This window comes from Gymnoscopelus microlampas, assembly GCF_963454915.1.
Source record: "Gymnoscopelus microlampas genome assembly, chromosome: 21".
Lineage (NCBI taxonomy): Eukaryota > Metazoa > Chordata > Actinopteri > Myctophiformes > Myctophidae > Gymnoscopelus > Gymnoscopelus microlampas.
The window spans coordinates 25,475,266-25,492,822 of NC_139958.1; the positions used below are offsets into that span (position 1 = coordinate 25,475,266).

Genomic DNA, 17,557 nt, shown 5'->3' on the forward strand with positions numbered 1-17,557 from the left:
ACACAGCCGTTAATCAAATTATTGGCATAGGAATGCGACAAAAACTAAAAAATATCCATTAATTCTAGTCTCCATGGGGTGACTAATCGATAGGAAAAAAGTACTTTTTTGGGTGAACTAGTGGTCAAGGTTTCAGGGCTCCAAAGTGTAAATGCAGTTCACACACCTCAATGGTGTAGTCTCTGGGATCACAGGTGCTGAAGGCTCTTTTGAACAGCAGGTAGAATCCAGCAGCACCCTGTCTGGTTTCTAGCAGCTGGTAGTCCTGTTGGCTGTCCAATGACACATGACCCTCACTGTCACTCCATGCATCCTGGAGAGGGAGGCGCGTGCACACACACACACACACACACACACACACACACACACACACACACACACACACACACACACACACACACACACACACACATACATTTTAAATTATTAATGTCTAATAGACCCAGAGGCAATGGGAAAGCAAAACTCCCAAACTAACTTTGATTGATTTCCTGTATCTGGGTCATGTGAGTCTAGGAGACCAGTGGTGCATTCAGAGTTACGCTCTGAGGCTCTGCAATGCTCCCACCGCACCCCAGAGAGCACCTGCGGTGCAAGTGTTGCCAAGACCGCTTATTATAAGCAACTTTGGGCTTGTTTTTCTGTAGTCGCTTGTAAATGTTGGTGGTTGCGTTTTTTCCGGCCTTGTTTCTAAAGTGTAGTTGCTTATTTGGGCTTATTGGGTCCATTGGGTCTATGCTAGCTGTAGTTTACAACCCTCGTAGACGTATTTACGATTCTGACGTCTTCAATCTACGAGAGTTGTAGGGTTCACCCCCCAATGGCCAGCTGGACTTTCTGCACTATGCCCTGCAAAGTACTTCAAACGCATTGAACACACAATGTATCAATACACCTCCCGACCGCCAAATCGCTGTTGCACAGTTCAAACTCATTTTAAACAAAAGAAGAAGCAGTGCGAAATACACCTCCCTACCGCCAAATCGCTGTTGCGCAGTTCAAACTCATTTAAAACAAAAGAAGAACAGTGAAGATTCCGACACAAGCTGGATTAAAAGACTTCTTTATTGAAAGATATACCTCTACGGGGATCACTACTATGCCGTACGAGTCGTTAACATTTGGGGCTTTGCGGTAAGCACCTTTATTTTCAATCTGTACACGTTTGAAGTACTTTGCAGGGCATAGTGCAGAAAGTCCAGCTGGCCATTGGGGGGTGAACCCCAAGCTACGTGCTTAACTGAGCTATCCAGTTTAGTAGACCTTGTATTGTGAATTTGTACTTCCATGTACTGTTATGTACTGTCATGTACTGTTCTCATGTCTTACTAAATAAAGTACATCAATCAATCAACCCTACAACTCTCGTAGATTGAAGACGTCAGAATCGTAAATACGTCTACGAGGGTTGTAAACTACAGCTAGGTCTATGCCATAGAGTCTGCCGAAAGTACCAATATTGGGTCGATTAGAGCGGCCATAGAGATATGAGCAGGCGGTAGATGCACGCGCAGTAGCATTTTAAATGCGGAAGTGTTGCTATCCCAGATTTGACCACCAGGCGAGGGCCACTTCACTGTTCTAGTGGGGTTCACGGCAGCCATTTTGACTTGAAAGGTAAACAGGTGTCACCTATGATACATTTAAGGTCCAATGTAGCAGAGTCTTTCCTGTGAGACAACATTCACAAGCACCACCCTGGCCTGGCTCTCTGTTTGACCTAAATGGAAGATGTACCTGTGTTAACTCTACTATAATATCAAACTATCTGCTGTGAAAAAATGTATCCCAGCAAGGACATCGATTTTGTTTTGCAACACACACACACACACACACACACACACACACACACACACACACACACACACACACACACACACAGAGGAAAGCCAAGGACAGACAGAGACGGAGAGGATGGACTCCAAAAGAACCAAAACTTAGTAAGTACTGTAAAGCATACATATTAAGTTCTGTTCAAGGTGAAGTACGACTAATGGGGTGGCTGGCTGTGTTACCAGAGAAACAAGCAACAAGGTCTATAAAAACAAAGCCCAAGAGAAGCAACTAGGCCTCATGAGCACACACACATGTACACATGCACGCAGGCACGCCTACACACACACACACACACACATTTGTTTTAATCTTGAAAGAAAATGTTTATGTTGTTAAACATTTTAACACAAATCTTGTATGGGGGTCCCCTGGCACAAATGATTTTCATATGGGGGGTCCTTGACATGAAAATGTTTGAGAAACACTGGTAAATACAGTATATATTTCAGAAACACTGGTTTAAACAATTAGGAAGCAAGCCCCAAAAAGCAGTTACACATTAGGAAGCAAGCCCCAAAAAGCAGTTACACATTAGAAGCAAGCCCAAAAAAGCTTAATCCAATATTTGCAAGCGAGTTTTACAGGAAAATAAACCCAAAGTCGCTTTTAATAAGCGGATATGGCAACACTGGTGGCTGACAGTGGGGTGAGGTCGGTGGGGGTTGGGAGATGGAGGATTTTTTGACTGCTGATCAAACTGGAGTAAAGTCATTCCACAGCTGAGAAGACAACACTGAGAGGAGTCAAAATCATGGCATGCAACTAAGTAATGGAAGAAAGAAAAGCACAAGCTACAATAGCATGTAGGATTGAACACGAAAGTGTCAAACCCATGGGATTGTTTTGAATATCAAATTAGGGTTACATATCCATCCACATACATTCTCAAAGGATGATGAAAACCCAAGATATGTAACTTTCTGCCCGGCCCACTAATTTAAATTGATAATAGTAATGAATTAATCTTTTTTGAAATCATGTATCTGTTCTCTCTATGTCATCCTCAGACAAGCCTGCCAGTGGCATCTCCAGTCATCTTGATCCACCACATCTGGCTAACTCGCCCCCAATACTTTCGGCCGCTGCATCGTTCTTTAGTAAGGTAGGTGTGGGCCTCTTGATGGCAGTGACTGGCCAGCTTTATTCTCCTGGCCACAATCTTCACTCCCCATATACTCATTGGTTACGTGTTCATCCTGGGTGATGTTTCGTACTGCATGAAGCATTCTGGTGTAGCGCCCATCCAAGGACTTCTATAGGCCACGTCTCAGGGTCCAGCATTCACACCCGTTTAGGAGAATAGACTCTACAGACGCTGAGAAGAAGTTGAGCTTGTGGTGGAGGTTGGACTTCCACACTGGCCATGATATTCAGAGCCCTCCATGCAAGCACTTTACTCACTTTAAGGTCTTGCTCTTTTGAGTTGACCTATGAGCCCAGGTATTTAAAGCATAGACTTATTTGAGGGCATTGCCTTCTGTTGTAATTAGAGGTGGATGGTCTGAGAGGGTGTTATATATGTGATAACATTGGCATTTAGGACAAGACCAAATTGGCACACTCTGTCTCCACTCTGGTCAGGAGCATCTGTGCCTGCTCCACATGGTCAGATAGGCAGGCATCTGCATAGTCTAGGTCTGTTAAGACTACAGCTGGGAGTTGTCTAGCGCTCCAAGGTGTAATAGTTAAAGGGCAAGACCACTTTGGTAGAGGTTTGGGTCGTTTAGTTACCTTGTCATGATGTAACTCCAAATGTGGACAAGAAATCAAAACTAATTGCTCCATTGATTAGAAATTGATCATTCAAAATATGCGACATTGTACGGTGAAACAGCTCTCAAACTCTTTAGCATGTAAACGAATGCAAACAAAGTTGATTCAGACAATATAGAACGTCACAAAACCCAGTACTGTTTTGTGACGTTCTGCTTTGTTTGTGTTTGTTTACGTGCTAAAAGAGTGATTTTAAGAGCTGTTTCACCGTACAATGTAAGTCAACGAGGAGCTTAATTTGAATCATCAATTTCTAAGTTACATCATGGCAAGGTGACTACACAACCCAAACCTCTTCTAAAGTGTTTTGCCCTTTAAGCCGAGTTCTTGCCCCTGTCCACTGATGGCTTGCTTATAAGTGCATTGTCCAGGACTATTAATGAAGAGGAAGTAGGCGAGGGTCCCCTGGCAACACACTCACCAGGATGTCACACTCCTCACTGTTGCCATCTGTGGTCACCACTCTGTCTCTTGTACCCGTGTACTTTTACATTACTGGAGTATTTCCAATGTTCTATACTTTTACTTACTCCACTACATCTCAGAGGCAAATATTGTACTTTTACTCCACTACAATTATTTGAAAACTTTAGTAACTAGTTACTTTGTTAGATTTAGATTATTATTAAAAAAATATAAAAAATACTGTACATTTACCACTTTAGCCCAATTTTTTAACAAAGCTATTTGAAAATAGCAGATCTACAAGCTCACAACACGACGCGTTGTGAGCTTGTAGATCTGCTATTTTCAAACATTTTAGTACTTTTACTATTGCTACTTTAATTTTTGATGCCAATACTTTTACTGAAGTACATTTCAATATTGATACTTTTACTTAAGTAACAAATGTGAGTAGGCCTACTTCTTCCACCACTGGTCAAATGCCTTTTTGAAATCAATAGAACACAGCACTGAATTTGAATTCAATGTGAGTTGTAACAGGTAGCCCAGTGGAGCGTGCAAGGAGGAATGCATTAATATGGAATAACTGAAAGAAGTTAAGTGTGAGATAGGCTGCTGAATTCTGGATGAGATGTAAGGCAGAAGAAGAGACGCACAAGACTTCCAGACAGCGCAAAAGAACATTGCAGAATACACAGATGTTTAACACAATACACAATACATTGACTGTAATGTAAGAATGTAAGATGTATGCTATGCATGCAGTACAGATATGTACAGTACAGTAGGTAAAAGCAGTATGTACTTTTATTGAATCTATGCTAAATATGAACAGACTGCAAGTGACATTGAAGCCTGGTTCAAAGAAAAGACAACAACTCAGACCAGCTGCTCTAGGTGATCTGCCATACCACATACCACATCATCCAGCACAATTTCCATTTAGCGAATTAGCGTTAATTATGATGATCGCAAACCACCACGGCATTCATCTCAGCTGGAATGAATGCTTATTAAATGTGATTTTGTAGGGGGGAAAAAAAGAAGAAAACTGAGTAGGCAAAGCATTGGAAATACACTTGATGTCCATTTCTTTAATGATAGCAATCACACAAGTATGCTTTTATAATTCATTTAATCGCAAATTAGTCCTTTCTCTTTAATGATAGGAATTACACAAGTATGCCTTCACAATTCCTTTAATCGCAAAGTCATATTTGTGAATATACTATAGTGAAGTTAATCTTCCTAATCAGGCGAGACTATCACCTATGGAGTTACATTTGTGTCTTTATTAACCAAACAAAAGAAAAATATTGGAGAGAGAAAAAATATAAACAGAGCAAAGAATAGTTTTGAATGAAAACAAAATAAAACAGCAAGCAAAGAATTATAATTAGTAAGCAAAGGCAATTATATAAAAAGAACAAAAACATTTTTTTCATTAAAACAAATTAAAAACGCAATCAAAAAAAGTATTTGCATGCAAAAAAATATAAGACTTGAAAGAAAAGAAAAAATAATTGAGAACAAAACTTTTAAAATTCAAGAGTAAAAAAATAAGGAAAACTGTTTAAACTACATAAAACAAAATACTTAGTAAAATGTTTGGGTAATAAAATGTGTTGTGCTAAATAACATGTTTTTAATGTTTTTTTTCCTTGTTTGCCAATGAAAGTTTTTTTTTTCTGATTGCAAAACGTCTTCTCTCTCAAAACCTAAGTCTTTGGTCTCGATTCTTTTTTTCTCTCTCTCGGATTTTTTTGTGTGAGGGGTTGAAGTTCAGAAGGCGTGTCCTACGCTGAAAAGATGTAAGACACCTCTCCATTGGTCACTCGGAGTCTGAGTGACAGCGCCTCCCTTCCTTATGTAGTTTGTTGAATGCAGGGATGGAGGTGTGTTACGGCCAGCACTGTTTTTTGATTGATTGAAATATTAGCAGTTTGCCAAAAAAAACAAACAAACATGAAAGTACAGTTTAATGCAAGGTCAGCTAAGAGGATTTAAACCCAAGAAAGCCTATGACTTGTTTCCATTAGGGTCCTTCCTACTGAATTCATAGACATTTATGACAGACAGTATATACACTACTATGCAAAACATCATAAAAACAAAACATAAATATATGTACAGTAAACAGTTTGAGTAAACAGATTTATGGAATACTTTATTAACAGTAGGATACAGAGGTACGATTTTTACAATGATGTTATAAGGATAACACACAAAGGCTTGTTTCCATTGTGGTCCTCTGGGACTGAGGTCAGAGCTCCATCCCAACTCTGGGCGCTACACTATTGAACATTTTAGGCTATTAGCAATTCAGATGATTCCCTAATGCTAGGTTTCTGTTCTACTTACAGTTTGTGATCTGTATTTAAAATTGTTGTATTGTTGTTATTGTTATAGTAGGCCAGTGGTTCCCAAACTTGGGACCGGGACCCTCAGAGGCGGTCCCCAGATTAGCTTAATGGGCAACATAGTTTTCTCTCTCAACAGTAAACAAACCAACCTATACATACCAAGTGTATACAGGGTAACATATTTTTAAGTGACAATTTAATGACTTTTAAGACCTTCTTAAGGCATTGTGCGCAGTGCGCTTGTAGTTTGGCTATTTTCACAATATTTATCTGTGGAACCGAGTAAAACTAAATGTAATTCCTACAATTTCAAGTGCTTGTCAGGGTGGGTGGTCCCCAGTTCAAGTATGATTATTTTGGGGGGTCCCCAGTTCAAATATGATTATTTTGGGGGGTCCCCAGTTCAAATATGATTATTTTAGGGAGTCACAGCCTGAAACGTTTGGGAACCCTTGAAGTTATAAAATAAAGCTATACATTATTTCATGTTATATTCATTATTCTAATTAAGGCAAGGCTGAAGTGACTGGCCTACTACTGGCCAGGCCCATTCCAGATAGACTGCTTTGGAAACGTTTAGTCTGATTGTGCGCTTACTTTACGATCCATCATCCAAGGCCTGAGGGTTCGAATCCACTGCGGGTCACTTTTTTATGATAGGTTAGTTAGTGTCAGGTTAAGGTAAGGTATAGTTTTCTGTGAGGCTATTGAATTACGCTGGCAGCATCACAAGAGCAGAGGTGAGGGACCCACATACCCATCAAGAGACTACTGACTCACTCACTGAAACTCATACCCTAGGGAAACCTGGTGGTAGACTTGGGTTGGATTTCATTTGCCCCATTGAATTAAAAAGGTAATAGTACAGATTATTTGGGACTGTAGCTTTAAATGCCACATGCATATTTTCAACCTGCCAACAATACCTTAAATCCTAACAAATGCAGTTCTAACTTAGTATGCAGAAGCACTTTTTGTTTTTGCATTCTCAACCAGCATTTCAGTATACACAGACAAGGCCTAAATTGAGCAGAAATGTATTTATCCAACATTGACTTTCCTATAATTAGCATAAACTGCATTTGAAGGTCAAATTAACAGATAGCAATTCACCATGTATTCATACACCATGTATTCATACAACTACATTTTCAGTGAAAAAGATTTTAAAGATGTATTTTTTTAAACAGTTACAATGTCAGTGTTACACTGCCAGTGCCCTTGAAAGGTGCAAACATTTCAAAAGTTAGGGAGGGTAAGTGATTTTCTTTCGTTAAATTAAGTGTTAAATAGCTCTAGCTCTAGATTCTGATCGTACTCATTGCTTTAGAGGGTTCAGTAACATGTCTCTCTGGCTCTCTAACAGAAAATGCATTCTCAGGTTGGGATGCCAATTTTATCCAATCAAGATAGAAACCTCAGTCAAGATACAGAAGTGAAATTGGAAGTGATGACACAAATAAATAAGCAGACACAATTGGACCTGGAACACTATAAAAATGAAGAGGGTGTTCTTTGCATTTCATTTCTACACCACAGCTGACATTTTTAAATAATGTACCCCCTCCTGCTGTGATGTCATCCAAATGTCATAGTATATGATGTCCTCACATCAGGACAGTGCAATTTAGGTTCATAATCGTCCAAGTTCACTTTTAAGTTTGTATCAATGGACTGGAGTAAAAAAGTGACAATGTACAGTTATTTACAAGTTACACTCTGTCAAAGCTTGCACCATTAATGTCAGAAAGCAAGTTGGTCTTAAAAGACTCGTAATTTTCAAGGTGGGCTGTTGGAAGTGTTACAAGCACTAACAATTGGATAACAAACAGTGTGGCCTGTGGACTAGACAGTTGTGGTCAACTATTTTGATTTTCTTTCTCTCCGACACCAGCAAATGCCTGTGTCCCTGCCCAGTCAGCCATTGCATCACCATGGGCACAGAGGGTCTCTCTTCTTCAGCCGCATCTTCTGGTTGTACATCTTAGAAAGGACAAGAGATCAGAATCAACATCTGAAGTAACAAGTTTCAAAGCTTAAACAACTCATTCACAAGAATCACCAATAAAATACACAACGGACCAAATATGATTATGATCGGAAACTGTATTATTTGTCTGACAGTCCGATATCCAGATAATGAAATTGTGTTGTGCTACTGACAAGATACACTACGATCACTTGAGAACATTGCTTGCCCTGTACCCGGTTAGTTAGTGGCTCCACTTCTTTTTCCTTTATGAAAATAAACAAAATACTACGGAGCTTGCACAAAAACACATTTCACCCATTGTTTTACACCTGTAAACCTGTGATGTGACAATAAAGATCATAGTGACAAAGACTATTCTGATTCTAAAATTGGTTAAAATCTGGGCATATGATGTGCTGTATGAGTGTAGGACAGGGTTTCTCAAAGTGGGTGCCGTGACGCCCAGGTCCAAGTCCAGGGGTGCCGCAAAATACTTTGATAATGTTTGGAATGTATCAATATCACTTCAGTTTAACACTTAGAACCTCTACACTTAATAAAACGGAGTTGAGGTGCACCGTACTTGGTGCGTAATCTCTTCACCAAAATTAGCAATCTACAAGCTCACAACGCGTTGTGAGCTTGTAGATCTGCTATTTTTGGTGAATGTTCCCCTCAGAATAGGAATGCTAGGGTTCAAGTGGTTAAACGTCAAGTATAATGTTATTTGCAATGTGTCCTGTAATGGAAACAGATATTCTCTCAGTTTTCCTTGTGACAAACTGTAATTTAGGGGGGAGGATTTAAATAATACATACCATAATGTGACATAAATGTAAGGTGCTGTAAAGTAACAATGTAATTCAGGGGTGCCGTGGATGAAAAGTTTATTTACACGGGTGACCTGAGCCCAAGAAGTTTGGGAACCACTGGTGTAGGATCTCCTAAGGTATAGGAGATCCTACACCAGTGGTTCCCAAACTTCTTGGACTTAGCTTAGGACCTAAGCCAATATCAAAATGTCTTATGGAAGGTTTCACCTACCCTCAAGTAAAAGATATTGGAAGTTATCCAAGATCTTCGACTCCTCCACATGATTTGCCGAGCCTTGTGGAGACATTTCTGGGACCAGGTGTGACACAATGTAATGCACGTCCACCTAAGAAAACAAAAGAGTATTACAGCCCAACAGTTTGATCCAACAATGAAAATACCACTTGGCACTTGAGGAAATGTTAAGGCATTCAAAATAATACAAGACTAGAAAAAGCGCTCCTCGGAGCACAGGTCTCCACCAGGTAAGGTATGTTATTGTGGGCCAGCAATGTTGGGAATGCGCCAATAAGGATGGAATATGAAAAATCGGATGGAGCCGTCTTGATCACTTGACTATAGAGATAATGTGTAACGATTTGCATGATGTTTACTGCAACACTCCATTGGCTATCTCTTGATGAGGTCGTAAACCTCAAGGCCTTCATGAAGCTGTTGCAGCATTGGTATGTGTTTAGTGCGCATGTGTAGGACTTACAAAAGGAAAAGAATAACAGACATCAAATTTTATGACAGCCATTTTAAAATGTACAATTACAATTTAGGCATTTAGCAGACACTCTTAAGAGTGATTCACAGTAAGTAAGGCAAACACAAGCAGGGGTTGACACTAACGGTTGCCCGACTGCCCGTGGCAAGTTAATAAAACGTTCAGGCAAATGTTGTTTGCCTTCAGGTTGCCCGATGGGCAAGTGCATTCCGTCTTTATTAAATAATATTGGCTATTTATGAAGAACAATGCTACTTTTTTACAATTGGCAGATGCACTCATTCAAAGAGACTGTCGCCACTCTGCAGTTATCGATTGGATTTAACATTGATTTGTTCTTATTGTTCAAGTCACACAAACGCAGGACAACACTGGAAAACAACTTAATATTTTGTCTCTGTTGTCCCGCAATGACCACAAGGTGACCAAATGTATGTGAATGTGAACAAATTATCCTTACCTGGGCCTCTGGCCTGCATGGTTGGTTCTGCATTCTGCCAGGGAGACAAGGAGAAGTTATTGTCATTGAGGCCATAATACATGGCTACAGGCTGTAGGAGCCTGAATGTGTACCGTGTTGTTTTCATATTTTTGATTAGGCTGCTTTTATTTTGATTAAGACACGCTTTTCTTGGGTACTATCATTTCGGTCAATTAGGACATTGGTGTGGTTTCCCCTTTTACTGTACCGTGTACAGTAGCACGTCGGTGTGGTGAGACAAAATAGAATGCTTAAGTCAGGGGTCTTCAACAGGGGGTCCGTCACCGTAACCTAGCATCCCTCCCTACTACTGAAGAGAACTTTAGCCAAAAATAGCAGATCTACAAGCTCACAGCGCCTCGCACTACAAGCTTGTAGATCTGCTATTTTTTGGAAAGATGTTTGGTGTAGAGGGGAAAAAAAGCAGACCAAGTACAGAGTGAAAGGTCTTTACTAAGTAGTTATTTGAGGGCTGAAGTGGTTAAATGTCTGAAAATACACATTAACATGAATCCAACATGACAGTGTCTGTCAAACAAGTCTATGAAGCTATCTATGAAATATATGAACAAGTTTAATCTTCATTTTATACACTATGTATTGGGGCCCTGCTTCATCTCTCTCTGAGCTAGGGGGTCCTTGGCCTGAAAAGCGTTGAAGACCCCTGGCTTAAGTTTCATACTCATTTGGGTTCCCAGAACAACAATTATGTCAATATATAAACAGTTACGCAAACGTCAGAATGTACCTATTTGGATGCGTCGTAGTTGAGAGCCTAGCACACTAAGCTGCACTTTTCATTTACTCAATGATAATAGTTGCATCAAACAACGCTAAAATAATTGCAGCACATCACAATAAGAGCATGAACTAACGTTATGGATGATTGACCTGGTAACTGGAGTAGCTACATAATACACATGCAACGATATGCTGCAGGCTGGCAATAGGCGTTGGACGCGCGAGTCACGGAGTGACGGCCACTAGCAGCACAATTATGTATTTTAAATGACTATCTTATATAATTCAATTAAATAAAGTCGCCATAGGCCTAATATGTGAAAAGGTTAAAAGGAGGGAAGTTAAAATACTTACGCACTGACTATCTGCCAAAGTGTCGCACCACAAAAATCTGCCACAGCTGGAGAAAACACTGGACAGGAGTAGAATGTTGTTGTTGGCCGGGGGAGGGGGGTGGTTAAGGAAGTTGTCAAGCTGTCACTCAGACTCCGAGTGACCAATGGAGAGGTGTCTTACATCTTTTCAGCGTAGGACACGCCTTCTGAACTTCAACCCCTCACACAAAAAAATCCGAGAGAGAGAAAAAAAAAATCGAGACCAAAGACTTAGGTTTTGAGAGAGAAGACGTTTTGCAATCAGAAAAAAAAAACTTTCATTGGCAAACAAGGAAAAAAAAACATTAAAAACATTTTATTTAGCACAACACATTTTATTACCCAAACATTTGACTAAGTATTTTGTTTTATGTAGTTTAAACAGTTTTTCCTTATTTTTTTAATCTTGAAGTTTTGCTCTCAATTATTTTTTCTTTTCTTTCAGATCTTATATTTTTTTGCTTGCAAATATTTTTTTTGATTGCGTTTTTAATTTGTTTTAATGAAAAAAATGTTTTTGTTCTGTTTATATAATTTCCTTTGCTTACTAATTATAATTTTTTGCTTGCTGTTTTATTTTGTTTTCATTCAAAACTATTCTTTGCTCTGTTTATATTTTTTCTCTCTCGAATGTTTTTCTTTTGTTTGGTTAATAAAGACACAAATGTAACTCCATAATCACCCTGTTAGCTTCTGTTCCCTTGGTTGTTGCTCAACTGGAGTCTGATATGACCTTTTACATTCTGCATGTGTGTGTACTATTATTTTTACACATGTATTGCAAATGAAGGAATAAATGCCATGGAGTAATTGTTTTGTTTTATACAATATTCTTTAAAAAATAAGATAGGAGGAAGATAATGGAAGCACAGCATGTAAAAGGTACAGTGTGCTTAAACTTCTAGTCACTTCTAGTGTGTGTGCGTGTGTGTGTGTGTGTGTGTGCGTGTGTGTGCGTGTGTGTGCGTGCGACCGTGCGTGTGTGTGGGCGCATGTGCGTACAGGCGCGTGTGCGTGTGTGTGTGTGTGTGTGTGTGTGTGTGAAAGAGAGAGGGAGAGATGACAGAAGTGTTTGTAGTACAGCAGTGACCTTTCCTCTCGTAATTATTTCCCCTGTGGGAGGAAAGACTGATGGAATGAGGAGAGGAAGAGAGAAGGATGGCAGGATGGAGGACAGCGCTGAAGATTTAAGAGAGGATAAAGGAAGAACAGAAATGTATATTTATACACCATGTTTAACTATGATACAACAGTTAATTCAATTGTACAGTACTGCGTTTGTCCGGGGTCCCCCAGGGGTCTCTAGTCGGTCCGCTCCTTTTTTCTCTCCTCTCCTCTCTCCTCCCCGAAAATAGCACACAAGGCAAGCTTGTACATCTGTAATTTATGCTCGATGTTCGCCCCCCAGAATAGTGACGCTAAGGTTCATGCGGTTAAGTGATGATGGGTTTGGAGAGAGAGGAGGGAGACATGACAAGGAGGGAGAATTAGGCAGACCCTGGAGAATAGGACACGGAAATGCTGTAGATGTGTTCAGAAGCCAAGCAGCCCTGACAGGTGTTGCTATAAATGGCTGCTTGAGGTGATGGTGTGGAGGAGTATATGGTCAGATAATGACCATGCGACAAGTCAAGCTCCCTCCACTCCGACAGGTCACAATGGAGGGAGCCGAATGCAAGGAGGGACATTTTTGCAACTGCCCAGCCCCGTCTTCTAATGGCAGTCCATCGTTATCGATGATGACGATTGGTGCGCTCATGCCACCCAGTGAAACGTTTTGGTCGACTACCTTTTTTCACTAAAAACAAAAAATAAATAAAAATAAACTAAGCTATGATGACTAAAACTAAGACTTAAAATAATGACAATTTGGTCAACAAGTAAAAACTAGACTAAAATGTTAGTGAGGGACGAGTGGAGAAGAGATCCAGTAGAACTTAAAGACAAGTCGTTTTATGTTTGGTTACGCTCTGAAAATAGCAGATCTACAAGCTCACAACGCGTCACAGCAAAAATACATTTTTGTCGACCATAATCGACTATAATGAAATATAATGATATTTAGTCGACTAAAACTAGACAAAAACTAAAACATTTCAGATGACTAAAATATGACTAAAACTAAATGGAATTTTATTCAGAAGACTATGACTAAAGTAAATCAAAATTTGCTGTCAAAATCAACACTGATGCCACCTCATGTGGCTATATGTGACATGTGGGGCAGGTGTGTGTCCAATCTGGATGGACAGTCCTTGTGGTGTGCTTATATTATCGTATAAGGATGTATTCACATCCATGTAAGAGATATCTGAGAGGCAGGTGGAGTGCCAGATGAAAATGGTATGTTGCACTTCTTAGGGGCTCCTTCTTGCGGTCCTTGTGGCGCTTTTTTACTAACCACCGGCACTCAGGGGGCAATCACAGTACTGTTATCGGCATACCAAACTTAGATATTTGGAGGGCAGTACAGGTGTTGAATAGGTTTCAATCCAGATGGAACTTAACACTGACTCCACCTGTGCTTTGTAGATAGTTGTGGGAGATAAGTGTGACTGCTGTGAGGAAGATGTTGAAGATAATAGGATTAGGAGCTAAGACACATCTTGTTTCACTCCTATTTTGACACCGAAGAGGTCAGACTGACACTTATTTGAACCCAGGCTTGCCTACCATCAAGACATTGCTGGAGAATGAGGAGGAATTTGGATGGGACCCCAAATCGACTGAGTACGTCCCACAATAGCTTTTTTTCCCCCACGATTTTGCAACTTTTTTTCACTCAGTGCCAATTGTCTAAGTAATCCTGGGCGCTACACTCCCTCTGCCAGCCTAGGGAGCCCAGAGCGGAGCTCACGCCTCCTTCAATGCATGAGAGCCAACTGGGCTTCTTATCACCTGGTATCCCCGGTAGGATGCTGCATGTTGCATGTTCTCCCCGTGTCCCCTAGGGTAGGTACCCTCACAAAAAAACACGCAGTAATCCTGGTCGCTATACCGCCTCCCCCTTGACAGCCGGGGCGCCTGATGGAGGGGAAAGGAACTGGTTGGAATAACGTGTTCCTTATATACGTAACTACCAGGGAAACTCCCCCCTGTCAGGTGATAAGAAGCGGCTTGCTAGCTCCTCATGCATTGAAGGAGGCATGAGCTCAGTTCTGAGGGAGAGTAGCGCCCAGGATTACATACTGGACTTTATATATTTGATTTCACTGTGCCTTCCTGTTATTTATGCTCTCTCTTTCCCTTTCTAACTCTCCCTGTAAATGCAATGTTTCACCCACTCTTTTACACCTATAATCTGCATTGTGGTGAGACAACAAGGAATGGATAGAGAGAGATGAAGACAGCAAGAGAAAGAGAGCAGATGTGACTTTTATTATGAATATAAGTCACATCTGCGAAAGAGAGGGAAAGTGAGAGAGAGGGAGAGGAAGAGAGAGATGTCATGCAGCACAGATCAGGAGCCACATCCAAACCCAATATATTATGATAAGGTCTTTGCCTACTGTATGTGGTATGAGTACTAACTGGTTTTGCTTATGTGCTATGAGTATTAAATGCTTTTGCTTATGTGGTATGACTACCAACTGGTTTTGCTTATGTGATATGAGTACTGGCTGATTTTGTGGTGTGAGTACAAGCTGGCTTTGACTATTTGGTATGAGAAAAAAACAATCAATCGACCTGACCATATCATTTTTGATGAAGTTCTATTAGTGTGGGAGTTTATAATCATGTATGTCCTAATATAAAATATATATATATATATATATATATATATATATATATATCTCCATGAAGGCTTCGGGCGTGAGTAATTGATGAGGGAAAAAGTAATTTTGGGGGTGAAGTATTCCTTAACCTTTTGCAGTTGATTTCCCCCCAGGGTCATTTAGAATTTTCATGAATCCAGCAAAGATCCACATAACTAGACATACCGCTCATCGTACAGTACCTCAGTCAACCAGGTGCAGTTTACATCATGTCTGGACATGTCTGTCCAGACATAATAGTAAGTATTGAATACTTTGAATGAACAGACAGACAGACGGACAGACAGATGTGAGGTCACAGTTAACCTTCAGCTTTGACAACCGAAATCCTCACTTCATCGTTTTACCCTGGTAGACATTGTGTGAAAGTTTGTCAAAGTAGCATATGAATTCTTTAGTTACAGTATGGCCAAAAATGTATTTTGTGAGGTCACAGTGACTTTGACCTTTGACTACCAAATTCTAGCTTGAGTTCTACCTTGAGTCCAAGTGAAAAATGTTGGCAAGAACTGCTCATCCAGTCGAGGGATCCATAGGGAAAAATAGCTTTTGTACGCTGTACGGTTCAACTTATTGCATTTGTGGCACCCCTATGGTCAGAAGTGGAAGCAATTTTGGAGGTGCTCTATAGAGGTAACCTGACTCTGTTTACCAGGCTACTATAGAGGCCCCTCAACATGCAATTCATACGTAACTTGTGGCACGCTTGGGGCCCGTTCTACATAGGCTCTGATGCCATACACTATGACTATCAATAAGGTAAGAAAAGCCTAATAAAATAACTAGACCCAGATTAGTTCATGATAAATGGCCAGCCACTGCTGCTGCTGTGAGGCCACTGGAAATCTACATACTGTAACTTCTAGAGCCAGTCCCTCAGAGCTCACTGAAACCAAAGCAGAGGATCTGCACGCACACAAAGCTTAAAGCTCACATGTGGATGTGGATGGCATGCAGGATAGAAGCATCCTAGTCCTTTACTACGAAAATAATATTTGCATCCCCCAAACCCTGTTCCTTTCAATAAATGAAAAGTACTGACTGAAGGTGTTTCTAGAGAAGATAGAAAATAACCCTTTGTTGCTTTATGAATAAGGATAAGTGTCACGTACAGTATCATGGCTTTTTTAGAGAAGCCATTTATTTTTATCCCAATCTATTCATTATGCCAATTAACCCTCCCCTCACATTTCTCTGTTATTATTGTACCCCACTGGTTTACCTGCCAGTGAGGAGCACCCTCTGAGAGGACATAATGCCCCCCCCATAATGCAACAAGGAAAGATTGCTCCCCTACACTCCGCCCATGAGGGATTGTTAACCTTAACCCACAAACATAACCAATTGTGTTCGAGTGAACACTCAACCAAACCGGATGCACCGCAATGGATTCCATGCAACCCTTACACTCTGCGGTGGTGAACAGGTACTTTACCCCTGCGCCACCTGAGTGCAATGTTGCATCGCTTTCTGTTAGGACTAGGAGTAACGAGTACTGTACTAATACCTGCTGCACATTTTACTGTCTCTTTAGAAATACAGCATGGGAGTTGTAATACAACCACAATACTGCAGAACATTGAAATAATCATACAGAGGTAGAGTTAGAATTACAACGCATGCAGATTAAATTTGAGCAAGGATGTTTTCTTTCTCTTCTTTATGTTTTACTATAAAAACACAATCGATACTTCAATTTTGCTATCTGCTAATGGTTCTCTGATGAATTTGTACTATGAGTGCAGTTTGAATGATTCCCATTTAGCACAGACAGGAAACACTGCTTGTGATTATGAGATCATGCAAAACCATCCACTATATCTCCTCAAGCTAAAACACCAATCTCACACCTCAGCGATCACAGATAGATGCTGAATAGTGAACAAAAGGAAAATCTACATTCCTCGAGGAATATCATACGTCCTCAATGCTTTTATGCCTTTAGCAATGGGGTGGGGGGTTCTACTTCTACTTCTACACTGAGGCAAGCTCAACAATGACTTCACTTGCAGAATTAACATGTTTACATAACGTCAATAGCTTCACTCCTAAAACAAGAAGGAGATAGCAACATTTCATTCTGTCATGCTGAGGGGTTATCAGCTTCAACTTCCCAATGCTTGCAGCTAAATTTTCCACCTATTATTCTGTTATTATGAGATAACAAAACACGCAATCCTCCTTCACCTCAGCTATAAGGCCACTTACTCACTTAGACATTGAACATATTTTCAACTATGAACTATCCCCCCTAACGTTGCCAAATCGGAACCTTTCAGTTCTTTATTGACGC

General features: G+C 40.3%; 2 protein-coding genes across 2 annotated transcripts in view; both read right to left on the minus strand.

Moving 5' to 3' along the window:
* dbh (dopamine beta-hydroxylase (dopamine beta-monooxygenase)) overlaps window positions 1–17,557 on the minus strand; it is a gene marked incomplete at both ends in the record, with an annotated part of 33,201 nt that overhangs the window by 14,729 nt on the left and 915 nt on the right. Inside the window, one exon of the mRNA XM_084047173.1 lies at window positions 167–313. Within this exon, the coding sequence (XP_083903299.1) occupies window positions 167–313 (147 nt within the window). The remainder of the gene's footprint in view (window positions 1–166; window positions 314–17,557) is intronic.
* Window positions 8,121–11,514, minus strand: LOC311037733 (uncharacterized protein). The gene is made up of 4 exons (XM_084047004.1): window positions 11,469–11,514; window positions 10,353–10,386; window positions 9,394–9,508; window positions 8,121–8,360 (listed from the first exon to the last, which is right to left on the minus strand). Exons 2-4 carry the CDS (start codon window positions 10,383–10,385, stop codon window positions 8,188–8,190), a joined length of 321 nt encoding a protein of 106 aa, XP_083903130.1. The 5' UTR covers window position 10,386; window positions 11,469–11,514; the 3' UTR covers window positions 8,121–8,187.